The sequence below is a fragment of the Hesperophylax consimilis genome, chromosome 17 (assembly GCF_061612785.1).
Source record: "Hesperophylax consimilis isolate HC1 chromosome 17, BYU_Hcon_1.0, whole genome shotgun sequence".
Classification (NCBI taxonomy): Eukaryota; Metazoa; Arthropoda; class Insecta; order Trichoptera; family Limnephilidae; genus Hesperophylax; species Hesperophylax consimilis.
The window spans coordinates 9097774-9113100 of NC_142852.1; the positions used below are offsets into that span (position 1 = coordinate 9097774).

The window sequence follows — 15327 nt, forward strand, 5'->3', positions numbered from 1 at the left end:
TTCTTCTAATGCTGTCTTACGTAAAGTCACAAGGAGGAAATCCGTAATTGGTTTTATTTTGGCTATTTCACTTATGTACAATCTGTAAAAATATAAACTATTGATTTCCCAAAAAATGAATAAATAAATAAATAAAATAAATTATTTTGTACATCACGGACCTCCATACCATAATAAAATCAGACTCCAGCTGCTTTGCAGATGATACAAAATTCTTTGCCAACCCACACACTCATCACAACCAACTGCAAAACGATAACGATAGTAGAGGTCCAAGGAAACAAACAAACAAACAACATGGATTTGTGCCAAAAAGATCCACGATTACCAATCTCATTCTTAACATAGATTACTGGACAAACGAGTGGGACAAACGGATTCCCACTTACGTAATTTATCTCGACTTCGAGAAAGCCTTCGATACTTTTCCAACCAATAGACTGTTGGCTAAACTTAAATTCCTAGGCATAAGAGGACGACTTCTCGAATGGATCAAATCCTTCCTCACTGAGAGAAAATTACAAGTTCGAATTGGCAACCAACTGTCATCTGAGCGAAATGTGATCAGTGGTGTCCCTCAAGGATCAGTTCTCGGTCCAGTTCTGTTTATTTTGTACATCACGGACCTGCATACTATAATAAAATCAGACTCCAGCTGCTTTGCAGATGACACAAAATTCTTTGCAAACCCACACACTCATCACAACCAACTGCAAAACGATTTAAACGAAATATATCAATGGACAAATGATTGGCTTCTAAAACTCAATGTCGAAAAATGCACTGTCCTACATGTTGGAAAAACTAACCCTACACTTGTCTACAAACTTAATGGAACACCTCTAAAAGCAGTGACATTACAACAAGACTTAGGAGTTACCATATCACAGGACTTGAAATGGGAACCACACATCGCTGGAATTGTGAAAAGAGCAAATTCACTAACATATCTAATCAGGAAATCCTTCCTTGACCTAACACCGGACATGATGTTAAAAATATATAAAACATATGTGCGACCTCTCCTGGAATATGCTTTCCAAATATGGAGTCCTTACTTCGCAAAGGATATAAATCTGTTAGAGAGAGTACAGAGACAAAATACCAAGAGCTCTGAAAGATCTACGATACGAAGACAGACTCAAGGAACTAAGATTACCAACCTTACAAGAAAGAAGAGAAAGGGGTGACTTGATCGAGACTTTCAAAATTTTATCTGGACATTACAGTTGCCCTAGCATCCAAGAAATCTTCACTACTAATAAAAATATAAATCTCCGTGGACACTCTACCAAAACGCCTTTTGCATCTAATGCTAGAAAATACTTCCTTGCAAATAGAGTAGTGGATGCTTGGAACAAACTCCCACAACATGTCATCGATGCAACAAATATAAATCAATTCAAAGCTCTATTGGATTCACATTTGGAGAGAAGAAAGGACTTAGTTCAAACTTAAAACAACTCAATTACTGGCAAACTTGTTGTCAAATCAGATATGAGCGCATCAGCAGAATGCTGCCTGCTCTGCACATAATAATAATAATAATAAGTTCTGGGAAGGAAAAATTGTATGAGGGATACAAGATACAAGGCGATGCGTCGAGTGACCAGTTGGAGAGGTCAAAGGGTGAAGTATTTTCCTCAGGACCATTTTGAAAGAGCATAATTATAATCATATAAAGTCGTAACATTGAAAATCGAACAGGGCGATACTTACGATAGCGGACTTGGGTGTGGGGTTGGGAGCCTGCTGCTTGGCGGGGTCCACCCATGTCAGCGTGATGCCGGGAGGCAGCTTCAAATCCGCTACCTGCAACACAGACACAGCGTTAGGTCTCGATTACAGGCTAGATTAAGAAATAGCAGCTTTAATTGTTTGTACAGTCCAATAAAATTTACTGGATTTGAACCCGCAATTTCCAGGTTCGTAGCCATTCAACCACGGAAGCCATCAAATGTCTGAAAATAGCCGGTCCATCAATTTGGATTTCTATGGTTAAGTCAAACAATGGATTGTGCGTATTGGCTTCAAACATCATTAACCTGTTAACCGTGGAATTACGCAGCATATAAGGACGTGTCAGTACGTCACGGCCGGAGGACGTAATTTCATATTCTTATTTTTTTTTATTTATGCATTATAAAAATGGAAAAATCGAATAAAAAATTAGAAATTTTACAAACAATTATAAAGATTCCAAAAAATATAAAAAACGTAATAATTACAGAACAATAAACAAAAGCACATAAATAAAACAGAAACATTGAGTTAACCACTCAGAACATTAGAACGTCAAAAGACGTAAATATGATAATAGCGGTCAAGACATTAGAACGTCTTTTCACGTAAACGCACGAGATTTTACAAAAATCGATTTATTTCCATCAATAGTATACGGATTGCCATGATTTAAAAAACAGAGTATCGATAATGAATAACGCTACGCGTCTGTATTCAAGAATATCTATGGAACGTAGAGGTGCATTATCTAAGCCGATTGAATCTGTCATCTTGTTCGTTCATAATTTATTGCGTTTCTAAATAATTTATTAAAAATATTTTAGTTTGGACGGTTAATATTTTGAGGTGACTAATAGTTTTTAATTATATTTCTTCAATATATAAAGTGTTATTTCTTTATGATGCTCAGAAAAAAGTACATTTTTCACGGCTTTGAAATAATGGTCAGCGATTTTTACATATTTTTGACGTTTTCATAAAATGTATATTTAGAAACGCAAATATATACGTATAACAACACAATACGATAGTGAATTTCATAATCTTTCCAAAACATTTTTTAGAATGAGGCTACGTTTCCCAAAACGTGAGTTATGAAGCTTTTAGCAAAACTCGTAAATAACACAAAAATTATCACGTTTTGACAGTTCTCAAAGGAACACACAGTAATTAAAAGTCTTTGTCTGAGAGGTTAAAATAATAAAATATGTTAAAATTCCAAACACAATTTCCGTGTGATATACTCGGAAATATACGTCCCGCTCGTTCCAGGGCGCAACATATATTTCAAGGACATATTCGTAAGTCCTACCCGTACCCAATACTGTTTACGTTTGACGTATTTACACGTCCCGCCCAGTTAACAGGTTACCACGGCTTGTAATCGATGTTAAACACGATGATATTTGTACATAAAATAGTAAACAACCTGCTACCCAAATATTTTTCAAATAAAATTGTACACAACAAGGACATACACAAACATAAAACAAGGACGTGCAATGAAATCAGGCTGATTTGACGGCCGGCATAGTCCAGTGGTAACGCATTGGACTGCCATTCCGAAGGTCGCGGGTTCGAACCCGGCGTGCGCAAATAAATTTTATTTGATTAATTTGTGTTATTTCACAATTAATTAATTAAAATAATATATAGTATATTTGCGGCACGTTCCAGAGTGGAAGATACTACCAGTATCGCCCTGGTGTAAGACCACCATTCAGAATTGAAACGTTGATCCAAATGGCTTTAGCCGTGTTTAGTGACTAGATCTGAATAGCCAGGTACTTCCCCACCTTCCTCTTTCCCTTCACCACTTACCTTCAGCCTCACAACATCCCCCAATTGGGGATGCCATAGTCTCACTGGCTCCAGACGGGAGCAGTTGGGACTCTTGTGAGGTATTCACTATAAAAAAAAAAAAAAAAAAAGGCTACCAAAAAAGGACAAGGCGAATACTCAGAATAGTTGTAACATCAAAGAATTGTGCAAGTTTGGATTGCCAGGGTAGTGCCCGATTATTGGGTTGTTGAGAGTTTTTTCGGGTGGCTGCCCTGCGAGCGGTTGGACGGGCGAGCAAAAATAACGCGGGTAGATTTAGATCGGGACAATACGGGAACAATACGAGGGACGACGATTCCGCGGTGCGCGTGGTGTTAGGCGAGAAAAAATGGAGATTGAAATTTTTAGAAAAAGATCGCGCGGATACCTTGAACTTATCCTTCGGAGACTTTCCGTTTAAATTTACAAAACATAAAACCAACGTTTGGACTCCTGTGTGAGATCGGCCTGTGCTTGTTCGAGTGTTGTGGCTTGAAGAGATGAAAATATACAATCGTTTGTTTGAAAGTAAAAAATGGTTTTATTTGTGAAGCGTAATTCCTTGGAGACTACACTGGATTACCCAGCATGCTGTCGAGGTGACACAAAGATGAATCATCATTGTTCCGTTAAACGTTCAATGGATGCTGATTAATTGAGGATGGCCTCGCGCACTCCATCCGACGAATCTCTACCCGGCACAACCTGCTCATCAGACGTGACAACATGATCAAGGTTCTTCAATGCTTTTATACATTATGTCTCCTTGCCTTAGCTCCATAATAGCCCTGGTGATTGACAAGGGTCCATGCTCATCAGACGGGACATCAGACGTGACAACAGACGTGACATAGTATACTATATAAAGGGATGAAATACAATAATGCGCTGACGGAAAACCTAAAGTCTGCCCCGATTGGAAAGTTCAAGATGTTTTGTAGGAGCCACATCAAGCAAGAAAAAATATACATAGTATATTTGAATCCTATAATTTCTATACCCGCTATATCCGATTTTTTGACAAAATGATCTGAGTATGACATCTTGTTCACATTTTTGCGAGCAACAAGAGGAGCCTAAAATTGAGTTTCAAAACCCTCCTTATCACAATCAAAAACCATGTTAAAACTGCGAGTGAGAAACCAAATCCGCTATATCATACAGAAAGTTACTATCAAAACGCGCTATATCGGATTCAACCAATCACAAGCAGTTATTTTGCCAAAATACAATATGGCCGCCGCTCTGACGCCACGCTCGTGTGTCAAAATGATCTACGCGTGTGTTTCTAAACCCGCCATGTCGGCTCAGTTGACTTTCAAAAGCCCTCTATATCACGAAGTGAGTATCAAAATCCGCTTTATCCATTTTATTTATCGAAATTACTTAATTATTGCTAGACATATATAGAAAAATAAATGCTTTTCGAAATTTTATTACTCCAATTCATTATATAAAAAATTTTAATGCAATTACTTATGTACGCTAAAGATGTGACAGTTTTTTGCGGTTTTCTCCAAATCAATGAAAGTTGATATAGCGGGTATAGAAATTACACGACTCATTTATATGTAACAATTAATCAGTAATTTGTAAACTTAAATGTACAAATTACTAAAATAAAATGAATAAATAAAAGAAATCCTCCAACTTGAGAATTTGAAATAAATTTTCACTGTAATTTTATATTCCGAAGTTGAAAAGTTTGCTGTATTAAAGCAATGCATCTGTGTAGGGCGTACCTATAACAGACTTCGATAGTCCAGTTCTCAGACCTATTCTGTTTTCCTTACACCAAAACTGGCACAGGACATTTTAGAATCTTGAATCGTCAATCCCCACGGTTATTGTAAATGTTGGTAACTGTATTGACCTGAACCCCGTTCTTGAGTTGCTCCATGATGCTGCAGGAGACAGGTCCCGACTTGCTGTGCTGCTGGTGCGCCTGGTGTTCCAGCGGGGGTGCCATCACAGGCGGAGACACAGACATTGGGTTCTGCAACAATACAAACAAATTATCTACTATTTATTTACACAAGGCGAGGATTCAACACGGACATGATTTTTCTACACGATCGTCTCCCTTGTCAATCAATGCACTTGCATCCGTCCAGCAGCCGATGAGTCGTTCATGAATGAGCCATATCTGTACGACTTCCAATAAACCGTACCACGGTTAAATTCAACAGTGTTGGGAAGTAAGAGCTTCATAGATGCACGCACAGATGGCAGTGCATAGAGCTTGCGTGAAAGTTCACAAGATGGAGCCAGTGGCCAGTAGTCGCCAGGGCCAGTGGGAAGGCTCCCAGAGAAACTTGCTGTTTCAGATTCCAATTAGCCAGCTTCTAGTTAGGTCGACTATCGAGTCACCTTTATAAATCCCTGATTAATCTAAAAGAACCATTTATTTATAAACTCCTTCCACGACGAGTTGGAGACCTGTTTGTACGAACACAACAAACGGTTACTCTTTTTTTATCAGGAGATATTTTAGAAAAACAGCGACATTAAAATTAATCAAGTATTAATTGTTATTACATATTCAGAGACCGCCGTCTGACAGTCCCACATCTGGACATATGCACCTGTACTTACTAAGTACCTTGCATCTTATTTTTCTCGTGGTGCTGGGCGGAGTACTATAACATCATAACCCATTGCTAGTCCACAAGCAATCTCTGTTCTTTCTCCATTCATCCGCTTTACATGTCCCAACCATTTAAGCGTCCTGTTCATAATCTTAATCATTACGCTTACATCAACTTTGCATTCTTTCTGGACCTTCCCATTTGTAACATTATCAGGAAGAATTAGCCGGCCTCTAGGTTGTCAGCATCAATGGCTAATTCAAAAAACCAAGACAGTTTTACTGAAGTCTTAGGAAACTAATTTTGGTAAATATACAGAAAATAGGTACAAGCTTAGACGTAATTCATTGGCAGCTACTGCCCGTTGCCAACTGCACCATGACTCTGGTCCAGTCGGGCACTTCTCGTGTTGAGGTTTTTGTCCGTTGAGCAATAACGATAATATGTGGCCCAGATAGCATTATACATTTTTTCGACTACATATTGATAACCACAACATTAGCAGCTCGATGGAATATTATGCACTAAAGCCATTAAAAACTAGAAGAGACTCCGCAGATACGATATATCTTCATTAAATTATCAATGATTGGTCGAACCTTTTGTCTTGGATTAATTTTAGAGTTCCAAGCTTTAAAACTAGAGACACATTACTTTTTCATCTTCAAAAATGTCCTACTAATCTCAGAAAAAGCGCTTTTATATTCAGAGCGTGTAACTTATATAATAAGAATTTTAATGATATTGACATATTTTCGTGTAGTTTTGTAACATTTAAAAAATATACCTTAGTTATTATTAATGACATATGGCAAGTTATCATGTTGTTGATGTGAACCCTGTCCAGTTGCATGTGAATCATTTTATAAACATTTGTTCAGTTAAGCTGTAGGTATATACATACAGGGTGTATCGGCACTAACCCGACAAACTTTAACCAGCTATTCCTTAGCACATTTGGAGTAAAAAATGTTATGGGCACTTTGCTGTCCGGTAGCATTTTTTTTTCAATTAAAAACAAAAAATTTTAAAATTCCACACTACATCACTGTCATTGGTATTGCGTTTCGTGTTCAACAGCTGTTATAAGCAAGTATGTCAAAAAGCGTCTTCGCTCTTTCGCACACACTAAATAATAATAGTTAAAAATGAGACGAATGGTGCCGTGCCATTTCGTTGTGATTATACAAGTGCGCCAATATAGGTACACACGTGCATTATTCAACGGAATTCGAATAAAATATTTGCCAGATGGGTTTTCAAACTTTGACAAAGGATAAAACAGTGGTGACATGTGGTGAAAATATGAAGAATAAATTTTTTATTAAAAAAAAACGTTACCGGACAGCAAAGTGCACATAAGGTTTTTTACTCCAAATATGCTAAGGAATAGCTGGTTAAAGTTTGTCGGGTACGTGCCGATACACCCTGTATATTAGTGATTATTGAAGTTGTCAGTGAGGATAAAATTGATATATTGTCATTTATTTGTGTTCTTATATCCTATGTTATTTAATATATACAATTTTGTATTTTTTGTAAATATTTTTAGCCCACGGGTACTGACCTTTACTAGTTTGTTGTTATAATTTTATGTTTAAGTGATGTCTGTCTGCCTGTCATTAGATTTTATTTGGATTGTTTATAAGTTTATTATTTAACCCTAGATAACTAATCGCTCGTCGAGGCGACGATGCGCTACTCGGCGAAATTCGAAATCACCTACTTTCCCCCGCTCCCCGACCTTGACTCTTTCATTACCTTCCTAATTTGAGTAAGCAGTGCAGCACGTGACGTGATTGCGGCCACACGCATACTAGGACGTGTCCTATGACCATCTTCCGCTGGACGAAACTTTAGTTATAACAACAATTTTTATTTTGAAGGTACGTACATTCATATATTCTTATATTTATTGTTAATGTTGGTGAATCTTCTACAATAGAGGCTCTGGTTCCATCTACGTCAAACGTGCCTAAAATTAGCTACCTGTGTCCATCCAAGGCCCGGAGAATGACCAAACACCGTTGCACCAGATGTAGAAAGGCTATTTGTGGTCCACATAATGTTGACATGTGTGGTCACTTTGTAGACTGATATTAATTTGTTCATTATAAACCTTACTTTTGTGCCATGTAAGAAGTTCCTATCATAATTAAACATTTTTGATTTATTTCTAGTGTTTTATTGCGTAGTCCACTCGACGAAAGTGTAGTTACAATGAAATAATGAAAACAGTTTAGTTTTCTAGGGTTAAATCATCCTTCATCCTTCCTCTGCCAATTCTATGCCTCCCTGCCTAACATCAGGGTTGGTATCAGCACCACTTCCATCTCTCGTAAACTTCCAAATACACTAATTATTACCTTATGGCTATTGCTGGCCAGCTCTATGGTGATGTCGGAGTTGAGATTGTACATTCCGTTGGACGACGGTTGTTTCGCCTGCTGACTGTTGACATTTTGCTGCGTCTGCTTGGGCTGCGGGGCACTGCGCACGTGCGTGTTGCTGGCGGGCTGGGAGGGCGCGGCGGCGGGCTTCTTGACTGTAAAGAATGCACACAAATTTTTATTTAGAAAACATTTATGTTTGGTTGTTGTCAGTATCCACAGTGTCCAGAAAACTGGAGAATCTTCACCATGCAGAAAACCCTAAACAATTTTTTTTTTCATACTTCTTTTCCTGCAACTAACGGTCTAAGCTTTGAATTTAACCTATTCAAATCAACAAAGTTATTCATACCACAAAATTGACTCCAAATGTGATTCACCGGTTTCCCGTTTGTATAGAGTTTTCTACTCGTTTTTGTGTATGTCGTCTTGCATGCAGAACAAGCTTTTCCTTCACCTAAGTAATAAATCCCTTCCTTCAGCCCCTACCTTAACTCGCCTCACAACTCTGCCCAACCGGGTGGTGACATAATAATAATAATATTTTGATGATTATAGCGCCGTTTTGTGCAAAATCACCTCAAGGGCGTTGTACACATATATAATAATATTTTTTCCAATGATCTATGTTATTACTATCTATTACGGAGATAATATACAGTACAATACTTACCTGGTAGGTCAATAGAGATTAAAACTTAATTAACATTAATTAATTGTTTATTAGTGAAATTTAGATACAGGATTTAGGACATAATTGGAAAATTGGATATAATTGAACTTTCTCTCAGGAATGGTATATTTAATTTAAGGGTATGACAGTTTAAAAATGTGAGTCTTTAGTTTAGACCTGAATTCTGTTGGACTTGTTATGGATCTTAGTTCCGGAGGAAGTTTATTCCAAGCTTTCGGCCCAGATGCTACAAAACCGCGATCACCAAACGTAGTATTTGGCTTGCGCTTAGGTTTTCCCCGCTATTTCACTGTGCAGACAAGGGCGCTCTCGTGAGGCGTCCACAGTTGATGTTGGCTTCATCAGAACGGGTAGTATCTTCGACTCATTTTTGAGTAATTCGGCTTGTATGTTTATCAAGCTACCGGCACCTATATTTCCTCCTTCATATAATCCAGGCTTCTTTAAGACCCACATTAATAAATAACTTCCTACATCCCCTAAACACTGTAGAGACTGGAGCATTCTTTTGAGGTGTAATATTAAAAAATATATATTTAAAAAAAAAAATCAACCACCAGAAGAAGAAAAAATTGAATTAATTTCTTTGAAGAAAATACTCACTGTTAACAGCGCCCGATGTTTGCTGCACCGCCCCAGTTTTGGGGTTCTGCTTCAGAGTTCCTTTTCCTCCGACGACCTTCAATCCAGGACTTGGTGCCTGCTGCCTTTCCAACACTTTCACCTCTTTCTTCCCGTTGTCCTTCTTCACATCCTTCTTGTTGACCTCTTTAGACTCTTTCTTGGCTTCTTTCTGCTGCTTCTTCGTCAGAACCTGTCAAACATCCAGACAATATTACGGTCAAGATAAAGTTGCAAAATATATCAAAGGATTGCCTTCAAAAACCTACATATTGGAAAAACTAACCCTAAAGCTATGAACACACAAATTTTTTATGGTTTGGTTCGATTGAACATGCCGACTTGGAATCATGCTTGTCGTTAAGTCCGCACGCTCGAGCAGCTTGACTTTGGGGATGCTGTGTGGAGGGTTTTTAGAGGAAAGGCACGACTGAATCTGATCTTGAAGACTCATGATATAGGTGGGAGGAAGTACAGAGGTCGACAAAAAAATTCGAGCACGAACGAGTAGCGGAAACGGCAAGTGTTTTCTGAATGGTCATAGAGAATAATACGTCTAAAAGCCCATTTGAAAATATACACGGTGTCCTAAAACTCATAGTGTAAGCGGGGAAACTGGTAAACCTACATCACATTCGGAGTCCATTTTGTGGTACAACTTTTTTTTTAAAATCCGTCACTAGGTCAACATCAGCCGTTTAAGGCCGCGTAGTAAGCGTTCAAAGATGGTTTGAAATAGAGATATGCAAATACGAATGTTAGAAGGAGCGCGGCATTATTAAAAAATGATCATAATTAAGCGAAAATGGTGAAAATATTTAATAAAAACACGACTCGTTTGAAATAGAGCAAAGATCTCTCGACAAATGTTTTAGATGCATTTAAAGATACACTGCGAATTTTTTCATGCCTATAACATATTAAATAACAGAACCAAACGTGTTTTAAATAATTTTCGAAGCTTTGTGATTTTTTTCTATCGAGGGAATTTCATATAATTAACGTTTCTGCATAACAAATGTATAGATATTATCTTCCAAAATAACATATATATATTTTTTTTTGAACTATAAAACTAAAAGAGTTAACGAGAAACTTGTTATAAATCGATAGAAATTGGGAATGCTTAATGTTTTTTTAAATGCGTCGAAGCATAGACCTGGCCCCAAAAGACTTGACCATGTGATGTGGACTGACCAGTTTCCCGAGATTGTGTTTAAAAAGATTACCTCTGGTTGAACAAAAACTTCTCCCTTCTTCTGTTGTTTAGAATTATTTACGTCGACATTAGCAATATTATTTTTCTTTTTACTGGATTTCGAAGCGCTCTCCTTCTCCTCAAAGTTTTTATTAACTCTTAAACTAGCCATTGCATCAATTATATCCGTCTCGTAAAACTTCTTAGAAGCTTTCGTTTCGAATTTGGACTTATTTTGATCTTGATGTTTGGACGTTCGTTCGTTTTTTTCTTTCTGCCGCTTGGCCGCTTTTAGCTCCATCTCGTTCTGGATTCTTTCCTGTTCGGCTTGTTGCTCGCGCAGCTTTCGTTCGAGGATCTTTCGTTGCTTTTTACTCGGCGCCAAGTTCAAGTCGGTGCTGCTAAGTTCGGACACTGTGCTCGCCGAACGAGATTGGATTATCGAGGAGTTTGTCGATGCTTGGTTGTTTGTCTGTTTTTTGTTCGGTTGTTTTGGCGGTTCCGGTTTCGGTTCTACTTTCGGGGTCTGAGATAGAAAAAAATTAATATTATAAATTTTGCAACATCAAGACATTTTAAGGATTTTTAGTGTGATTTGTTTGTGGGGTATTTTACCCAAAAAGTGTTTGAAATTTCAGAACTATTTAGTTGGTACCTGTTGAATGATTGAAAGGCTCACCTTTGGCTTTTTCTTGGACTGCGACAGAGCGTGCATCTGCGCTATGGTCGCTTCCCAACTCATGCCCGCTTTCTCCTTCTTCTGTGGCGGGGGCGCCACTGGCTGCGCGCCAACGTCGAGGGCGGCAGCGTCGCGGCGGGGAGCGGCTGCAATGAGAAAGGGATTCATCAGTTTCTATGATTATTTTTTATTTATAAAAGCGGAGACGGTAAACGGATAGTTTTCCGTAAACACTGGATTCACTGAAAGCCCAACGAGCAAAGGGTCCAGGGAGGTTGCCCCAGTTCTCCTCTCCACCCTCCCGGGCTCTCTTCCCCAAAAGCCCTTAGTTTTTTTAATTGTATGGTTCATTTTTGGTCTCCGAGTGCTGGAGTAAGGTCTAAATACTGTGAGAAACGACCCTGTATCTCGGAGACACCGTTGGTGATGACACTGTTCCCCGGTGCGTGGTGGCTCACATCCTGGCTTGGGATGGCTATTGCAGATCATGTTTCCACTCTCCGAGCGATGGGTTCATCATACTCCCTCCACTATGAAATTTAACTAAATAACCAACACACAACATATTCTGTCTTGGCACATACTCCTTGCTTCATTCACATATCACATACATACATTCTTCACTTGATTGTGTCATGTTGACTTCCTCGGCTTCCCCGACTTCTTTTTCACATCAAAATATGAATGAATTATTTCTTTTCAGTGGAAAGCATGCAGTTAAATCATTATGTGTAATGATGAAAGCAAAGTTAGTGGTCACAGGAGTAATTGTTGGGTTACCTTCATTCTGCTGGAAGAAGTAGATGGGCTTGTCGGATCCTCGGGGGGTGATGGTGACGCTGGGGCCGCAATCCGGCATCAGCACGCGCTTTATCGTCACCATGCATGGTTCCGCAGAGTTCGTCTGCAAGTAGAGAACGTGAGATTATAATGATTGACAATGAAGGAGACAAGACAAAGCATTTCATGATAATATTTTACCTCTTTAATTTTGGACAAAGGCAAAACTATATCTATTCCTACACAAGATTGTGCAAGTTTCTTTGGGTTTCAAGAAAACGTTTCTAACCTCAGTGTGTCCCATAGCGGTCTGATCGACGTGCGGCGCCGGACTGTGATTGGTGGGCTCGTGGGGCGGCGACGGTTGCTTCGGCCTGTCAGAAGGCGGCTGGGGCTTGTCCGATTGGCTGTTGATCTCGGCGCTGAGCTGCTGGCGAAGAATCTCCGGGACTGGAAAAGAAAAGGTAGATTACATAAATTTTCAAATATCTAAGAAACAAGTTAATTCTTGACAAACTTGTGTCTTGGTCTTCCGAAGACCCCAAGCATTTTTCTGTCTTATGGGCTTTTAAACTATAGAAATCCCAATTATTCAGTCAATCATTAATGGTAACTTATGTATTTGCGCAGGAATACGTAAAATACTAAAATGATATGTCGAGTATTTAAGCTAATATAAGGAGGATGGTAATTTTGGGTACTACCTACTCCCCCTCTTGGCTGCGGGTTACTATAAATTAGTTGGGGGAATTGGGTCGCGGATTTGCAAATTGTTAGTGTGCAAATTTCTGCCGATTTCAAGAGAGTCGCATATCGCTGTGCACGGTGTCCGGAAACTAGCATTAAAATCAAGAAATTGATGAATCTACATCACATTTAAATTCGATTTTGTGGTACAACTTTTTTTGATTTGTGCTTTCGTTTTCGAATAAATCTAGTCCCAAGTTGGAATTTTCACAACAACGGTACAGCGTTATTATTATTTAACTTGTTCCAAAAGAAATTATACAGGCGTAAATATCACGTACCAATATTGCACTGCCATGACGGAATGCACAGATTTAAATTAGGCAAGTAAAAAAAACCACTGTTTTTAGTAAGATAAACAACTGTGTATGTCAAAACCTTACTAATTAAAACGTAAAATAGAAACAGACATTTACGTTGTTTACACAGCCAAAGAGGGTGGTTTATCTGAAGTATAAACTTGAAATTTCGTTATATTTCCAAGGTATTTTAAACATCAGTTGAACAGTCAATTAAAAAATAAGGTGGAATTTCATGTGGCATCTGCTGAAATGAAATGTTGCCAGATCTTTCTGAGCTTAATTAAAGACAATTTTAATTAGTACCAAATCCAATGTGTAACTAAAACACCGTTTAACCCGTCATATCCCGGGACCGCATATGTGAGTGCGGCACATTATCTACGAATTTAAAAAAAAAAAAAAATTTATGTGCGATTTTGTCCCTTATGTATAAGGAATTTGTATGAGGAAACAAGGTCACAATCGCTTGGGCTATTCTCGTTCTTTACGCAGCAAATACCGGAATGACTTCTAGCTTTTCAGATTTTTTACAAAGAATTTTTCTGTGGAATGCCAACGAAATATTTGTCGCGTTTTTAGTGTCAAAGCGTCTTCTTTCATTATTTTTGATATAAATTGATTGTGGAAATAATAGATTTGAGGTATCATCAGAAAGATAGTTTTATTTACATTATTTTGATGTAATTTTTATAATATTTCACCCAAGAAAAGTGATGAAAATTAGCTTTGTAAGTTTATCGTAGAAATGTCAATAATTATATTTTTAGCATAATTTATTTACAGGTTTCTTGTACAAAATAATATTATTGGTAACAACAGTTGTATAAACTACCGAAATCTGGAAGAATTGTTATCATATACTAATAAAATGTGACACAAAAAAAATTTAAGTGGACACTTGACGTTTGATTTTGGAATTTGAGCTTTTGGAAATTGAGCTTGGAATTTCCTGGGACACCACAGATTAACTGTAGGAAAGTATTTTTTTTATTAGTAAAGCTGATAGTGTTTATTGAGTTCTAAATAAATTTCATATTGGAAAAAAAAAACAGGTAAGAGCAGATTTTTCCGATGTAATTTCGTCTAACTTTGTTTTTGTTTTTCACGGCACAGATATTATTTTTGAAAAGTGTAGCGTAACATTTATAAAGGATGATTCTGAATTTTGTTTTTACATTAGGGCCTGTCATCTTTGGGGATGCTGTGTGGAGAGGAAGGAGTATGTGTGAATGCAGCATATGGATAGGCAAAAGCAGAACTCACGGTTGTCGATGGTCTGCTGGACGCGACTGAGCCGTCGCGACGCCGTGGCCAGGGCGGCCTCGGCGTCGCGGGCGCGAGCTCTGGCATCCCGCGCGGCGTGCTGGACGGTGCGGATGCGCTCCTCCTCCGCTTCGTTCGCCTCCTGCCGCTTCTTGCCGCCTGCGAAAAGGAAAATATACTTTTATATTGTGTTTGGACCACTGTTGCATTAAACAATCTTATTTTTTGCAAGTTTTGTATGAAATTAATTTGGGATTGGACAAAATAAACAACGAATGCGGGAACGATTATTCGAGGAATGACTGATCTACATGCAATTCAATTTATTATTTTAAAAACAAAACAACAAAAAAAATACAGTAATTTATTTGTGGGCATTTATAGATATGTGGCGTTGGGTGGAATAATCCAGGTTGTCTCACTAATAGTAAACAACTCGACCGACCTATGTACTTGCGAGTTACTACCGAGAACTAATCGTAAACAACGCGACCTACCTAC

At 38.2% G+C, this 15327-nt stretch overlaps 1 protein-coding gene across 4 annotated transcripts in view; it reads right to left on the bottom strand.

Annotated features, from left to right (window-relative positions):
• Nucleotides 1-15327, bottom strand: part of LOC149415937 (uncharacterized) — a 98132-nt gene that overhangs the window by 12543 nt on the left and 70262 nt on the right. For all 4 annotated transcript variants that reach the window (XM_089641519.1, XM_089641520.1, XM_089641518.1 and 1 more), the window contains exons 36-44: nucleotides 14827-14985; nucleotides 12804-12964; nucleotides 12515-12638; nucleotides 11735-11880; nucleotides 11087-11581; nucleotides 9840-10050; nucleotides 8519-8697; nucleotides 5438-5560; nucleotides 1720-1812 (exon numbers count right to left, since the gene is read on the bottom strand). In XM_089641519.1, coding sequence (XP_089497645.1) covers nucleotides 1720-1812; nucleotides 5438-5560; nucleotides 8519-8697; nucleotides 9840-10050; nucleotides 11087-11581; nucleotides 11735-11880; nucleotides 12515-12638; nucleotides 12804-12964; nucleotides 14827-14985 — 1691 coding nt within the window. The remainder of the gene's footprint in view (nucleotides 1-1719; nucleotides 1813-5437; nucleotides 5561-8518; nucleotides 8698-9839; nucleotides 10051-11086; nucleotides 11582-11734; nucleotides 11881-12514; nucleotides 12639-12803; nucleotides 12965-14826; nucleotides 14986-15327) is intronic.